The sequence below is a fragment of the Chenopodium quinoa genome, unplaced genomic scaffold (genome assembly GCF_001683475.1).
Source record: "Chenopodium quinoa cultivar QQ74 unplaced genomic scaffold, ASM168347v1, whole genome shotgun sequence".
In the NCBI taxonomy this organism is placed as follows: Eukaryota; Viridiplantae; Streptophyta; class Magnoliopsida; order Caryophyllales; family Amaranthaceae; genus Chenopodium; species Chenopodium quinoa.
Window position 1 is genome coordinate 8,254,097 of NW_018742484.1, and position 13,603 is coordinate 8,267,699.

Here is a 13,603-nt window from a genome sequence, read left to right on the forward strand (position 1 = left end):
CTAGTAAAGATCTACCAAATGTTTAGCCGTACGATAAGTACGTCCCCAATGCCATGTCATGCCACATCTGTAACATGTGTCTTTTCCTTTTAAAGGAGTTTGTTTGTGGCTTCCAAATGATTGTCCCTTCTGTTTCTCAGAATTTATGAAATTACTGTTTCTTTGAAAATTATTTCTACCACGTCCACCTCTTTGTGTAGCATTTGCCTCGGGTGGATAAGAATTTGTGGCATTTGTCTCATGAGTGTCCAAAGACCCAGTTGGTCTAAGATTATGATTTTTCAACAAAAGATTATTATTTTGTTCAACAACAACCAATACACTCATCAATTCATTAAACTTTTTGAAATCTCTTTCATGATATTGTTCTTGCAACAGTATGTTGCTTGCATGAAAGGTAGTGAATGTTTTTTCAATCATCTGTTCATCGGTGACCGGATGATCACAGTATCTCAGTATAGATACTATCTCATGTATAGCTGAATTGTAATCAATTACAGATTTGAAATCCTGGAACCGTAAATAATGTCTTAAGAAGGAGCACCCTTCTATGGTGTCCAAATCTTTCATTAAGGCAATCCCATAATTTTTTGGGATCTTCAACCATCATGTACTCAGTTTTAAGGCTTTCATGTAAATGATGCCTTAGTAACACTAACGCTTTTGCCTTTTCTTGTTCAGTTACAGGTTTTACAACCGTCGTTGCAGAAGTGGTAGCATCAGTTGCTTGACCAGAGGGACTTTTATTATCTTTAACAGTGTGCTCCAACCCTTGAGCTTTCAAATTCATCATGGCATCCACTTTCCATTCCAAAAATTTCTTTTCAGATAAATCTGGGATGCTGAATTGTCTTTTCATAAGATCTCCATTTTAACTACAACAAATTACGTGATAATTAGTTTATAATAATAAATCATATGTACAACACATATGTTTAATTCTTCCATATTTATAGTTTGTTAATGAAACACGTAATAATTAAATTTATTTAACAATAATAAACCATAAATAATATAGTTCTTTTCTCCCCCTTGGTTTATTATTGTGAGTAATTATATGATTAGGTAAAAATAAATCATGTTAGTCGCAAAAAACAGCAAAAACGACAACAATAATAGTAGTAACAATAATTATAATAATAACGGTAATATTATACAATGATGATTAATAACAACAAAACAACATAATAAAACAAAAACAAGCTTTTAATCTACGAAACGACAAAATAAATGAGCTTCATTTGTACATAATGACAAAAATTAATATTGCTACAAACAGAACTACAAGCACCATAATTAGAAGAAAAAGTTGTTTTATTTTCCTTAGATCTTCCTCAAAAGTGAAGATGTGGGTGTTTTGGTTGCCTTCGGCGGGAAATGTATCGAAGAAGAAGGGGATGAAAAAAAAATTGGGTGATTTTTGGATAAAAAAAAGTGGGAAGGGTAAGGGATATTGGTGAAATCGGGGAAAAATCTACCTTTTATAGAGGTAAGTTTATCCATTATTCTTTTGTACAACTGTAAAAATATCATATAATATTCTAATGTACTGGCAAAATTATGGTCCAAATATAAATATTTATAATTGTAAAAGGTTATCTCACTAGGAATGCAAGTCATAGTGGTCCGAGAGCCCTAATAGCTATAAAAGATCATGGTTTCGAAAACGGAAAGAAACACAAAAAGTACGTAAAAGAAAGGAAAAATAATAAGTATAAAAAGGTTGCATCTTTTTTGTCAATTAAGTTACTAATATACATGCGAAGTTACTACTAAGCAATTATAATAACTAAAAGCAAATTTTACGTAAAAGGTGAGTATGTAATATCAACACGCATTAATCAAACAAAAAACCAAAGTACCAACATGAGTTGAATAAAAATAAGAAGGGAGGATAGTAACGATTTCATAAGTAAAGGAATTTTTCCACCGTTGTTTTTGAGATATATGTTACAGTAAATATTTGAGTTTCTGGTATAGAGGATCCCAAATATGGGCAAGTATAGAGCATACTCCTCAAAATATTTAGAAGTAGATAGTATTATTTGTTATAAATTTTGAGAAGTAGGTTATACCTGACTAGGAATTCGTGCTGATAACGTGTTAAAGATTTTTGTTTCGGGGTTTTCTGATGTCCTGCGGGAGAGTTACAATTCCGAGACTGGAACCGGACGTCTGTACCTGCAAAATAACGGAGACTCCTGAGAGCTCCGCCTCCAACGGTCAAGTTAGTACCTGATTAAGGAGTAATCAATACAGAAAGTAAAGTAATGAGATCTCTCTAGGTGAGAGTGCTTAGTGTTGGTAATCTGCGTTGTTAGCGTGATTAGCCGGTTGTTAATAAGTCTGTTCTTCTCTGCTTGATCTCTTAATTATTCGGTTGTTTTTTTTGTTCCCTGATTAATGAGGATTAATCGAGTATTTATAGCCTTGGGAAGCGTGCAACTCTCTAGGTTTAAGGTAAACCTAGGGCTGATCGGGCCTCTAGACTGAAATGGGCCTTGATGGCCGGTTGTCCCACTTGGCATGGGTGGACACGTGGCGTGTCTTAAGTGGTCCGTGGAGGACGTATCTGTGACTGACACGTGGCAAGCTCCTGTTGGCCTTCGTGAAGGACACGTGGCGGAACCTGGTTGGTCCACTTGTCAGACGGTGATTGGTGGATAAAAATCCCCTAATCATTTGCCCCTCACAGGTGGCACGCGACTGGTCACGTGTCGCCTGTGACAGGTGTCGCACGGTGACAGGCGACGGCCCGTTACAGGTGTCACCTTGCAGACGGCCGAGAGATTTTCCCGCCCAAATTTGAATTTGGAAGCGACCCTTCGCCTTCTCATTTTGCCTATAAAAGGAAGTGCTGACTTCGGTCATTTTCACATTTGAGAACTTTTGCGAGAACATTCGGACCCCTGAACTTGCTCTGACATTTTCGGACTTTTTCTGCCTACCGCCTGTTCTGACAAGCCGACTGACCCGAACTTCCAGGACTTCATCAACCGTCACCCGTTCAGGTAACTCAGTTCTCTTACTCTTAATTTTCTTTTTATTTTTTGAAATGGCACCATGGAAGCACACGACACGCCCTAAGTTAGTGATCAGCCGGTCACCGGGGACGGCTGAATCTAGGACTAGGAGTGCCGCCTGCCCTTTTCTGGACCCATCTTTTCCCTTTATACAAAGTCCGACTGAATCTGTGTCTATGCAGAACGTGATGGCCAGAACAAAAAAGACTGCTATGATATCAAACTCAGACGGCTCCTCCCAAAGGGTGCTCCTTAGCGAAACATCTGACCAGGCGCCAGATGTAGAACGAGGCGACTGTCAAGCTGACAGTGCTGAGAGAGGGACCAAGGTGTTCCCTTCTCATCTAACCGTGGACATGTCTAATTTTCCTTCTGCTCCTTCTAAGGGAGAGGAGGCGGGCCCCTCTAGGAGAGGGGAGGAGTCGTCCTCTTCGGACTCGTCAGGGGACGAGTCCGAATCCAGCTCTTCTGACCATAGTTCTTCTGGCTCAGAAGAAAAACATAGCCGCCTACAAGAGGCGAGAAGTTCTCATGCAGTGGAGAAGGGGGATAATTGGGCAGAGCCGTCCGCCTCTTACAGAGAGGAAAACGCCCCCTACTACTGCAGGGTGCCCCGGGGCCGGATTGCAACCATGCGAGACAACGTGGCGAGCTTTATTGCTAACCACAAAATGGGCCCGGAGTATTTACTGTTTGTGCCGGATCCAGAAGATACTGTCGTCTGGCCGGCTGGTACCAGCTATGGTGACGGCTGCTTTGGCTGCTATGTGGCGGCCATCAAAGCTGGACTGCGCTTCCCATTACATCCGGCTGTTCAGCGGATTTTAGATGGGTATGATCTGGGGTTATGGCAGTTAGCCCCCAACTCTTGGGTAAACGTACTCGGCTATGTGGCCGGGTGCGAACTGAACGGGGTGGAGCCAAGTTTTGAGGCTTTCGCCCACATGAACTATCTCAGCCGGACCCCCAAGTCGGGAGGTACCGGCTGGTATCAATTGACAAGCCATAGGGGTTACCTCATGACGAGAGGTAAGGCAAACAAATGGAAGGATTGGCGGAACACCTTCCTTATTATCGAGAGTTCAGACACGGAGCTGAACAAACGTTTTAATAAGTGGAACAGGGATCCACCTCTTCTCGCAGGCGGCCGCAGCATGCCGCCTGTTCCCCCAAAGGCTAAAAAAGAGATCCTAGACAAAGGACTCTTCAAAGTAGAGACTAGGGTGAACTCTACTTCAGGGGTACGAGAGCAAGTACCCCTAAATTGCGTCCCGAGCTTCAAGTGGCTCTATGACGAGTACTTCTTGGCCGCCTGTGGCCTCGGCAGTCGGTGCTCTAGAGGTAGCCGGCCTGACGAATACTCTGTTTTTTCACGCCTTGTTTACTTGGAATTTTTACTAACTTTGCTGTTTATTTCTTTCAGCCGACGCCATGAGTAAAATAACAGCATCTAAGACTGCGGCGGCCATGCTGCGGGTCTCACTAATGAAGCAGTCGTATGTCGACTCCCCCAGCAAGGAGGCACCCTTGGTAAGCTTTGAAAACTCCTCCTTTTAGTTGTATTATGCATATACTAACTCTTTTTGTTTTCAGTCTGGCACTCCAAGGGCTTCTTCCTCGCAACAGCCGGACCCCAAGGCCCGGAGGACGACTGTTGCAAGCTCTCCTGGGTCTTCCAGGAAAACAGTGGCGGCTGAGAAGCAGCCGGCCACTTCTTCAAAAACCCAGGCGGGGCCGCCTAGATGTATGGACACTTGCTTGTAAAAACTCACCCTTGCTTCCTTCTTGATTAGGTCTAACTTGTTTTTTTCCTTTCGCTTAATGCAGCCGGCCCCCAGGGACTTGACTTGGTTGAGGTAGCCAAGTCAATGGTTAAAATAGTTCCTCCATCTGACAGGGAGGCGGTCAAGGGTGCCGGCACCCTTGACCTCGATGGAATTTCGGGGATCCTAGCTGAGGTATACTTAGCACCTTTTTGAGCTTTTGAGTTCCAGGACGCCTGTTAACTCTTTTGTTTGGAAACTGACGCCTGTTTTTCTTTGTACTTAGGCCCTGCTCCGAGTCAACAGCCTTCGCAAGCCGATTGATCGGAAAAACAAAGAGGTAAAGGCCGCAAAGGCTATGGCCGCCTCCAGCTGTGATAAGGCAATGTTTCAAATTGCCCAAAATGAAGTACTGACCCTTGATCTTCTTTATTATCAGGCGCAGGCGACCGCCGCTGTTCGGGCTCAGCTAGAGACGGCCCAAAAGAAGGTTGACGAGCTGGAGGGGACCGTCACCAAACTTAAAACCGAGCTGAAACCCCTTCGCCAAAAAATGCACTCTTACGAAGCCATGGAGAAATCTTTGGCTAACGTAAAAGAACGCCTGGTGAACCAGGAGAAGAGTCTTACCCAAGAGCTCTCGGACAAGGCCGAGCAAGAGAAACAAGAGCTCGTCCGGGAGATGGTGGAAGACTCCGCCCAAATCCAACGCATGACCTGGGAACGACTGTTCCCCAGTGCCGACTTTGCCTCATGGGAAAGAACGTACCGCCAGTGTTCGGAAATATATAATCAACAGATCCTGGCGGCTGCTGAAGAAGAGGCGATGGACGTTGCGTTGGAGGAGGAAGAGCCGGTTGTGGCGCTTGTGCCACTTGGGGGTAAGGCATCAAAAAATGATGCAGCTAAGGCCGAGTCCAGCAAGAAGAGTGCTGACCAGGCGGCTGCTGCTGATACTGAACTGCCCCCTTCTTAAGCTTTAAGTATATTTTTTTTTCTTTTCACGGCCTGCGTGCCGTTTGCTTTGTAATTACCCGGCCAGGGGGCCGGGGTTTTGAATATTCTGCTGGTCTTTTATGGCCGGCTCATTTTAATCAAATATTTTGTTTTTGTTCAAATTTGTCTAAGTATTTGAAGTTTGCTCACTTGACCGACTGTTGTGTATGGCCAAACGTTTAGACAGGTAAGTATGCCGCCTATGCCCCTGGACGACTGGTTGTCTGTTTCCAGGATAGATGATCAGTCGGCCATTTAATCAATCGGTATTCGAACTCTTTATTCAATTTGACCAAGTAAATAGAATTACCTAGTAGCCAAGGAATTTAAGTAGGAAAACAAGCGGCGGGTACCGGTTGTTTCCCTTTATTGCCAATGTTGGCTTTAAACTCGTTATTTTTTAACCTAGCAAGAGTATTGGTTGAGAGCCTTTGTTTATTAAAAACAAGTGGACGACTCATACCTTTTAGGCTTCATACTAAGTTTGAGTGACTATTAAGGTAACATAGGAGTTACTTAGTCTTTGTCACAATCTTGATTGAGTAGTAGAGGTATCAGGCGGCGTAGGCCGGCTAGACCCCTTGATTCACCAATGTAAGCTATTAACTTAATAGGTTATCCAGTAGGAATAGGGGTTCGAGTGCCCTTGTTTGTTTAAAACAGGCGGACGACTCAAACCTTTTAGGTTCCATACCAAATTTGAAGGAGTGACTATGAGTTAACTTTGGAGTTACTCAGTCGCCGTCACTTTGTTTGAGAAGTAGAGGTACCAGGCGGCGTAGGCCGGCTAGACCCCTTGATTCGCCAATGTTTGTTGGCTATTAACTCAATAGGTACCCCCTGCATTTATCCCAAGTAATACAGGCGGTCATCTGACTCAGATGTCAACTGCTACCACTGGTTTGGTTAGTGATAGAGTTATCCTTGTCTCAAAAACGGCTACGTGGTTGCCCTTTGGGACAGTCGTATAGGTGCCGTGTAATTAGTTTATAGAACAATGTTCCACCCAAAAGGGAGCTGCTCTCTGCGACGAATTTCATCCGGAGGGATGCCGTCGGACGCCTGCTATGATGTTGGGACAGGTCGAATTAGTTTTTTAGTTTTGATCAGGTGGATTGGCGCCTGGTCTGATCATTCGGCCGATGGCCTTGGTAAGTTCTTGGTGAACGTAGGTGCTAAGTAAAAGAAGGGTAGCCGCCTGTAAGGTACAGGATCGGCCAGGCCCTTATCTTTTTAGCTAAGTATTGTGAGTAAAATACTCGATGGAGAGTAGCCGACTGTAAAGGAACAGACGGCATGCCCCTCTAAAGATAGTGAAACTCAATGGAGAGTAGCCGACTGTAAAGGTACAGACGGCATGCCCCTCGTAATACAATATTGAATAGTAAGTGCAAACTTTATTAAGTAGCTCTTTACTTTACATCATTCAGAAGAAATATTTTTTAAGGTTATCTACATTCCAGGTTCGAGGCAACGGTTGTCCGTCTGGTGTTTCCAGACGGTAGGTACCGTCCCTGACTTCCGCATAGATTCGGTAGGGTCCTTCCCAGTTGGGAGTTAGTTTTCCAGACTCATTGGCCCTACCAACTGCTTCCATTTTTCTAAGTACAAAGTCCCCTACTTTGAGTGGACGCCTGTGTACTTTCTTGTTGTATGATCTAGTCATTCTTAGGCGATAGATCTCATGGCGCAAAACAGCATTGCCCCTTTTTTCAGGAAGTGAGTCTAATGCCAGGCGCATAGCTTCCCAGTTTGCCTCTTCATCATATAGCATTACTCGAAGAGTCGGCTCGTAGTGTTCTATTGGAAGAACAGCTTCTGCACCATAAGTTAGGAGGAAGGGAGTTTCTCCAGTCGCCCCTTTTTCAGTCGTCCTAATGGCCCAAAGAACATGTGGTAGTTCATCTGCCCATAGGCCGCCTGCTCGTTCAATCTTTTTCTTGAGACCGTCTGAGATGATTTTATTAAAGGCTTCTACCTGGCCGTTTGCTTGTGGACGGCCGACAGATGCAAAGTAATGTGCAATTCCTTGGTCTCCCAACCAGCTTTTGAGAACAGGCGTCTCAAATTGGGGGCCATTATCAAAAACCATAGACATGGGAACCCCGAACCGAGTGATGACGTTTTTCCAAATGAATGAAATTACATCTTTCGTCTTGATTCCCTTTACAGCCTCCGCCTCTACCCATTTAGTGAAGTAGTCAACGGCAACAAGTATGTACCTTCTGCCGCCTGTAGCAGGCGTATATGGCCCCAGAATGTCCATGCCCCACTTAGCAAACGGTAGTGGGCTGTGAATGGTAGTGAGGTCAGTAGCCGGACGGTGAATTAATTTGCCAAACCTTTGGCACTTGTCACATTTTTTCACCATCTCCATTGCATCTGCTTCCAAAGTAGGCCAAAAGTAACCCTGCCGCCTTGTCCTTTGAGCAAGCATCCTACCACCTATGTGGGAAGCACAGAAACCAGAGTGAAGATCATCTAGTATCTCTCGTCCCTTTTCAGGAGTAACACACTTTAAGAAGGGTTGAAGGTGCCCCCTCTTGTGAAGTTCTCCCTGTATAATTTCAAAACAGGAGGCTCGTTTTTTCAGTGCTGCCGCCTGTTGAGGATCATCCGGCAGTGTACCGTTTGTCAGATATGCCCTGATTGAATCCATCCAGGTTGAGCTTCTGTCTAGAATTCCAATAGGATTTTCCTCGATGCTTCTCTTCTCCATTACTTCCCAAAACACAGTCCGAGGAGTATCGGAGGAGGCGGATGATGCTAATTTCGAAAGTGCATCTGCCTGGTTGTTTTCTGATCTCGGCACTTGGATCAGATGGAAATCCTCAAGGGAGCCGACTGCTTGTCGGACCGCCTGTAAATACTTGATCATGGCCGGATGTGTTGCTTCGTATTCGCCATTGTACTGACTCACTATCAGTTGTGAATCAGAACAGGCGTCTATTTTCCTTGCCCCTGCCGCCTTACACATGCGGATCCCGGCTAGTAAAGCTTCATATTCTGCCTCATTGTTTGAAGCCTGGAAACTGAAGCGTAGAGCATACTCGAACCTGTCGCCCTCTGGAGATTGACATACGACGCCTGCTCCACAACCGTTTGAAGTAGAGCTTCCGTCCACATATACCTTCCAGACTTGGTCTGGAACTTGAGAGTCAGGAGGACGAGTCATCTCTACGATAAAGTCAGCAAAGGCTTGCCCCTTCACTGCTTTTCTAGGCTCGAAAGTAACTTCGAGACTCTGCATTTCTATGGCCCATTTGATCATTCGTCCGGAGGACTCCATGGTGGTAAGGGGCCGCTTGATCGGTTGGTCGGTATACACGACGACTGCATGTGCCAGAAAGTAGGGCTTCAATTTTTTAACAGCCATGAAGAGTGCAAGACCAAATTTCTCCACTAGGGGATACCTCAACTCGGCATTTTTCAGTACGTGACTGACAAAGTAGACCGGGAGTTGACAGCCGTCCCTTTCAGCAAGGAGCACCGCGCTTAACGCATGATCAGAGACGGCCAGGTACATGTAGAGATTTTCTTTGGGCAAAGGGCTAACCAGCCTCGGCAAGGAATGCAAGTGAACCTTTAATTTCTGGAAGGCGGCCTCAGCATCCGGCCCCCATTCAAACCTTGCCTTCTTCTTAATTGCCTGGAAAAAGTATAGGCATTTGTCGCCTGATCGGCTTAGGAATCTTCCCAAGGCCGCCAGACAACCTGTTAACTTCTGAACCTCTCGAACGGTACGAGGCGACTGCCATGTCAATGACCGCCTGTACCTTCTCGGGGTTCGCCTCTATTCCTCTCTGGTTGATAAGGAATCCGAGAAATTTCCCAGACTCAACTCCAAATACACATTTCTTGGGATTGAGCATGACATGGTGCCGCCTGAGTGTGGCGAAAGTCTCTCGGAGGTCCGTCAGATGATCTTTCTGAAGTTTAGTCTTGACAATCATATCATCAATGTATGCCTCGACGTTTCTCCCAATCTGATCAAAGAACACTGTGTTTATCATTCGTTGGAAGGTAGCCAGAGCATTCTTAAGACCAAACGGCATGACCGTGTAACAGTATAATCCCTGATCAGTGACGAAGGCCGTCTTCTCCTGATCTTTCTTCCACAAAGGAATTTGATGAAAACCAGAATAGGCGTCCATAAAACTCATCAAGGCATGGCCGGCTGTTGAGTCGACCAGGTTATCAATTTTAGGCAGAGGGTAACTGTCTTTGGGGCACGCCTTGTTCAAGTCTGTGTAGTCTACACACATTCGCCAGGTGCCATTCGGCTTTTTAACAAGTACCACATTTGCAACCCAATCTGGGAAGTAACATTGCCGAATGAACCCTGCATCAAGTAATTTTTTGACTTCGGCGGCTGCCGCCTGACCTCTCTCTTCACCATGGTTCCGCTTCTTTTGCCGTACCGGCTTCTTTTTCGGATCCACAGCGAGTTTGTGTACTGCCAGATCAGGACTAATGCCTGGCATTTCATGGACTTCAAATGCAAAGATGTCCTTGTATTCTTTCAACAAGTTGTGAAAGTCGGCACCAAGGTTTCTTAGAGCAGCCGTCCCTACTTTGACTGTTCGGTCAGGATGGGAGTCGTCTAATATCAGGTCCGCATGCTCACCAGCCGGCTGAGGGCGGAACTCATCCGGCCGGTCCTCTGCCAATGATTGCTATTTTCTTGCTTTTCTTGCGGACTCAGTCTGGAGTGCCTTTCTCTTTTTGTCGCCTGTTTCTTGAACAGGCGCACTTTCCTTGACATTGTCAAGGTCTGTTTTTTTCTCCACTTGACCCAGTGGCCATAACAGTGGGCTTGACATCCGAGAGATAGCACTCTCGGGCCATCCTCTGATCTCCCCTAAGGGAGCCGACTGTTCCATTGTCCCTTTCAAACTTAAGCAGCATAAGTGACGGGATTATAACAGCCTTGGAATTATTCAGGGTTGGTCGACCCAGAATCATGTTGTAGGCAGAGAGTTCCTCTACCACTAGGAACCGGACTACCATGTGTCGTCCTTCCCCTTTTTCGCCCAGGCGGATGGGTAGATCTACTCGTCCCAGTGGGTGGACGACTCCTCCCCCAAACCCTATTAAAGGGTGGGAGGCCGGATGTATGCAGTCCGTCTGATATTTCAGTTTTGATAGACATTTGCTGCTGATGAGATCTGAAGAGCTCCCGGTATCTATGAGGATTCGACCAACTCTCTGGTTGGCCACTTTACATTCAATAACGAGAGGGTCGTCATGCGGCCCCCTTATTCCTCCTAGATCCTCTTCAGTGATGACAATCTCAGGAAATGTATATTTGGACGGTCGTTCTTGGTGAACGGAATTTACATCTAACCGCCTTATATTATCTTTGTTGCCCCTAATAGAGGGGCCGCCTCCTGAGAAGCCGCCTGCAATGGTGTAGACGACTGCATCATCTGTATCAGAACTGTCGGCCTGCTGATTCTTTTTGGCCGACTGCTTTTTTGAGGAAGTGTTTCCCGCAGATTTCTTGACATAAGTGTCAAGATCACCTTGATCAGCCAATCGGTCTAGGTACCGCATGAGACTGATGCAGTCATTGGTGTGATGACCAATGTCATCATGATAAGCACAGATTTTGTCTTGGTTCCGGTTGCTCGCAGAACCCTTCATGGGGAGCGGCTTCTCAATTGAGAGCCGTCCCTTTATTTCTTTTAGGATAAACTGGTTATCCTTGTTAAACACATATTTTGGGGAGTATGGTTTGAATTCTTTTTTCTTTTTCTGGGCCGGCTGTTTAGAGGAATCAGCCGCCCAGGACCCCTTTTCTTTTTTCATCCTTGTTGGACGACTGTTTCTGTCGTCCCTCTTCCCGTCCGACTGTTTCATCGTACACAGATCAGTCGCCTGTATATAGGCTTTCTGCTTCAATCAAGGCCTCTTGAAGAGTCGCCACCCTTTTTCGAACTAAATCAAATTTGAAGGTAGACCCGTCTTTGAGACCTCTAAAAAAGTCAGTATAAGCTACCTCATCCGGTAACCCTTGAATCTGTATTCTCATCAGTTGAAACCGCCTGATGTAGGAACGAAGCCCCTCCTTTTCACCCTGCTGAATTGTTCCCAAATCAAGGGTCGTTTTCTTCGCAGGGATGTTCATTGCGAAGTTGGAGGCAAATAAGTAAGCAAGCGTCCTGAAGCTGTTTACACAACCAGTCGGCAGGTTGCCGAACCATTGCTGTGCAATTCCCTTGAGAGTCGCTGGGAAACACTTGCACCAAGTGGGATCATCCAACCCTTGAAGGTACATCAGGTTGGTGAATGCCATCAGATGGTCTTCTGGTTAGTAGTGCCATCATAGGCGCCTACTAAAACATTTTTTACTTTGGCCGGCTGAGCGCTTCAGTAATTTCCTTGGAGAAGGCCGACGGCTGTTCACCAAGTCTAAGCAGCCGTAGCTGCCAGTCCATAGGTTGGACGTTTTTTGCTGCAGGTCCACCAAATGGAGGTGGCTGCATAAAATACTGTTGTTGCGGCACAAATGGTAAGTTTGGTACCGCCTGGGCACTATGAAAGTCGGACTGACGGAGGTGCCGCCTGACTGACTCTCATGGTACGACTGAGTTGGCCTCATCGAGGCGTTTCGCAAACTGTCCTGAAAATTTGAAGTAGAAGCCGACTCTGATAATCGGTCACTCTTCTTCTGCTCTAGCAGGTGCCGAGCATCTGTGAACGTTTGCTTTGACCCGTCCGCCTGAAATTGACGAACCGGTTTCCTATTTCCCGTAGGGTAACGGAATTTTGTGAAATCAAGAGCAGACGGTTCCCGCTTCTTGGATTTAGGATGGGGAGTCGCCTCTCGCCCTTGAACTGGCTTCCTCCTCAGTGAAGTGGAAGGTTTCTTGGCCGACTGCTCTTTGACTGAAGCAGGCGGTTTTTGTTGATCAAACTCTTGGATCTCTCCCTTGAAGTCCCTCATGAAGGTCATGAGTTCGTTCCTTGTGATGGGAGCAGACCCATCAGTCGGCTGTTGCCGAGCAAGCGGTGCGCCTGCTGGCTCGCTTCCTGTTTGAAGATACTCCCGTTCCCTTATTTCAGTATGACGGGTACGGCGGGCCCTTAGGGTCCCGTCTGGAGCTGTATGAGTTTCAACTTCAAATTCACTTTCGGTATCATGGTCCGACTGAACTTGAGGGTCGTCTAGGGGACGCCTCTCTTCTGGAGTCGGTACAGACTTGGATGCCATCTCTGAAGTACTCTCCCCACAGACGGCGCCAAATGTTTCGGGGTTTTCTGATGTCCTGCGGGAGAGTTACAATTCCGAGACTGGAACCGGACGTCTGTACCTGCAAAATAACGGAGACTCCTGAGAGCTCCGCCTCCAACGGTCAAGTTAGTACCTGATTAAGGAGTAATCAATACAGAAAGTAAAGTAATGAGATCTCTCTAGGTGAGAGTGCTTAGTGTTGGTAATCTGCGTTGTTAGCGTGATTAGCCGGTTGTTAATAAGTCTGTTCTTCTCTGCTTGATCTCTTAATTATTCGGTTGTTTTTTTTTGTTCCCTGATTAATGAGGATTAATCGAGTATTTATAGCCTTGGGAAGCGTGCAACTCTCTAGGTTTAAGGTAAACCTAGGGCTGATCGGGCCTCTAGACTGAAATGGGCCTTGATGGCCGGTTGTCCCACTTGGCATGGGTGGACACGTGGCGTGTCTTAAGTGGTCCGTGGAGGACGTATCTGTGACTGACACGTGGCAAGCTCCTGTTGGCCTTCGTGAAGGACACGTGGCGGAACCTGGTTGGTCCACTTGTCAGACGGTGATTGGTGGATAAAAATCCCCTAATCAATTT

The 13,603-nt window shown here is 45.9% G+C and overlaps 1 protein-coding gene across 1 annotated transcript; it reads right to left on the reverse strand.

Annotated features, from left to right (window-relative positions):
* Nucleotides 1–859, reverse strand: LOC110719252. Its single transcript, XM_021898150.1, has 2 exons — nt 605–859; nt 1–510 (listed from the first exon to the last, which is right to left on the reverse strand). The coding sequence occupies exons 1-2, from the start codon at nt 857–859 to the stop codon at nt 1–3; spliced, it is 765 nt and encodes a 254-aa protein (XP_021753842.1).
* Nucleotides 860–13,603: the final 12,744 nt, after the last annotated feature.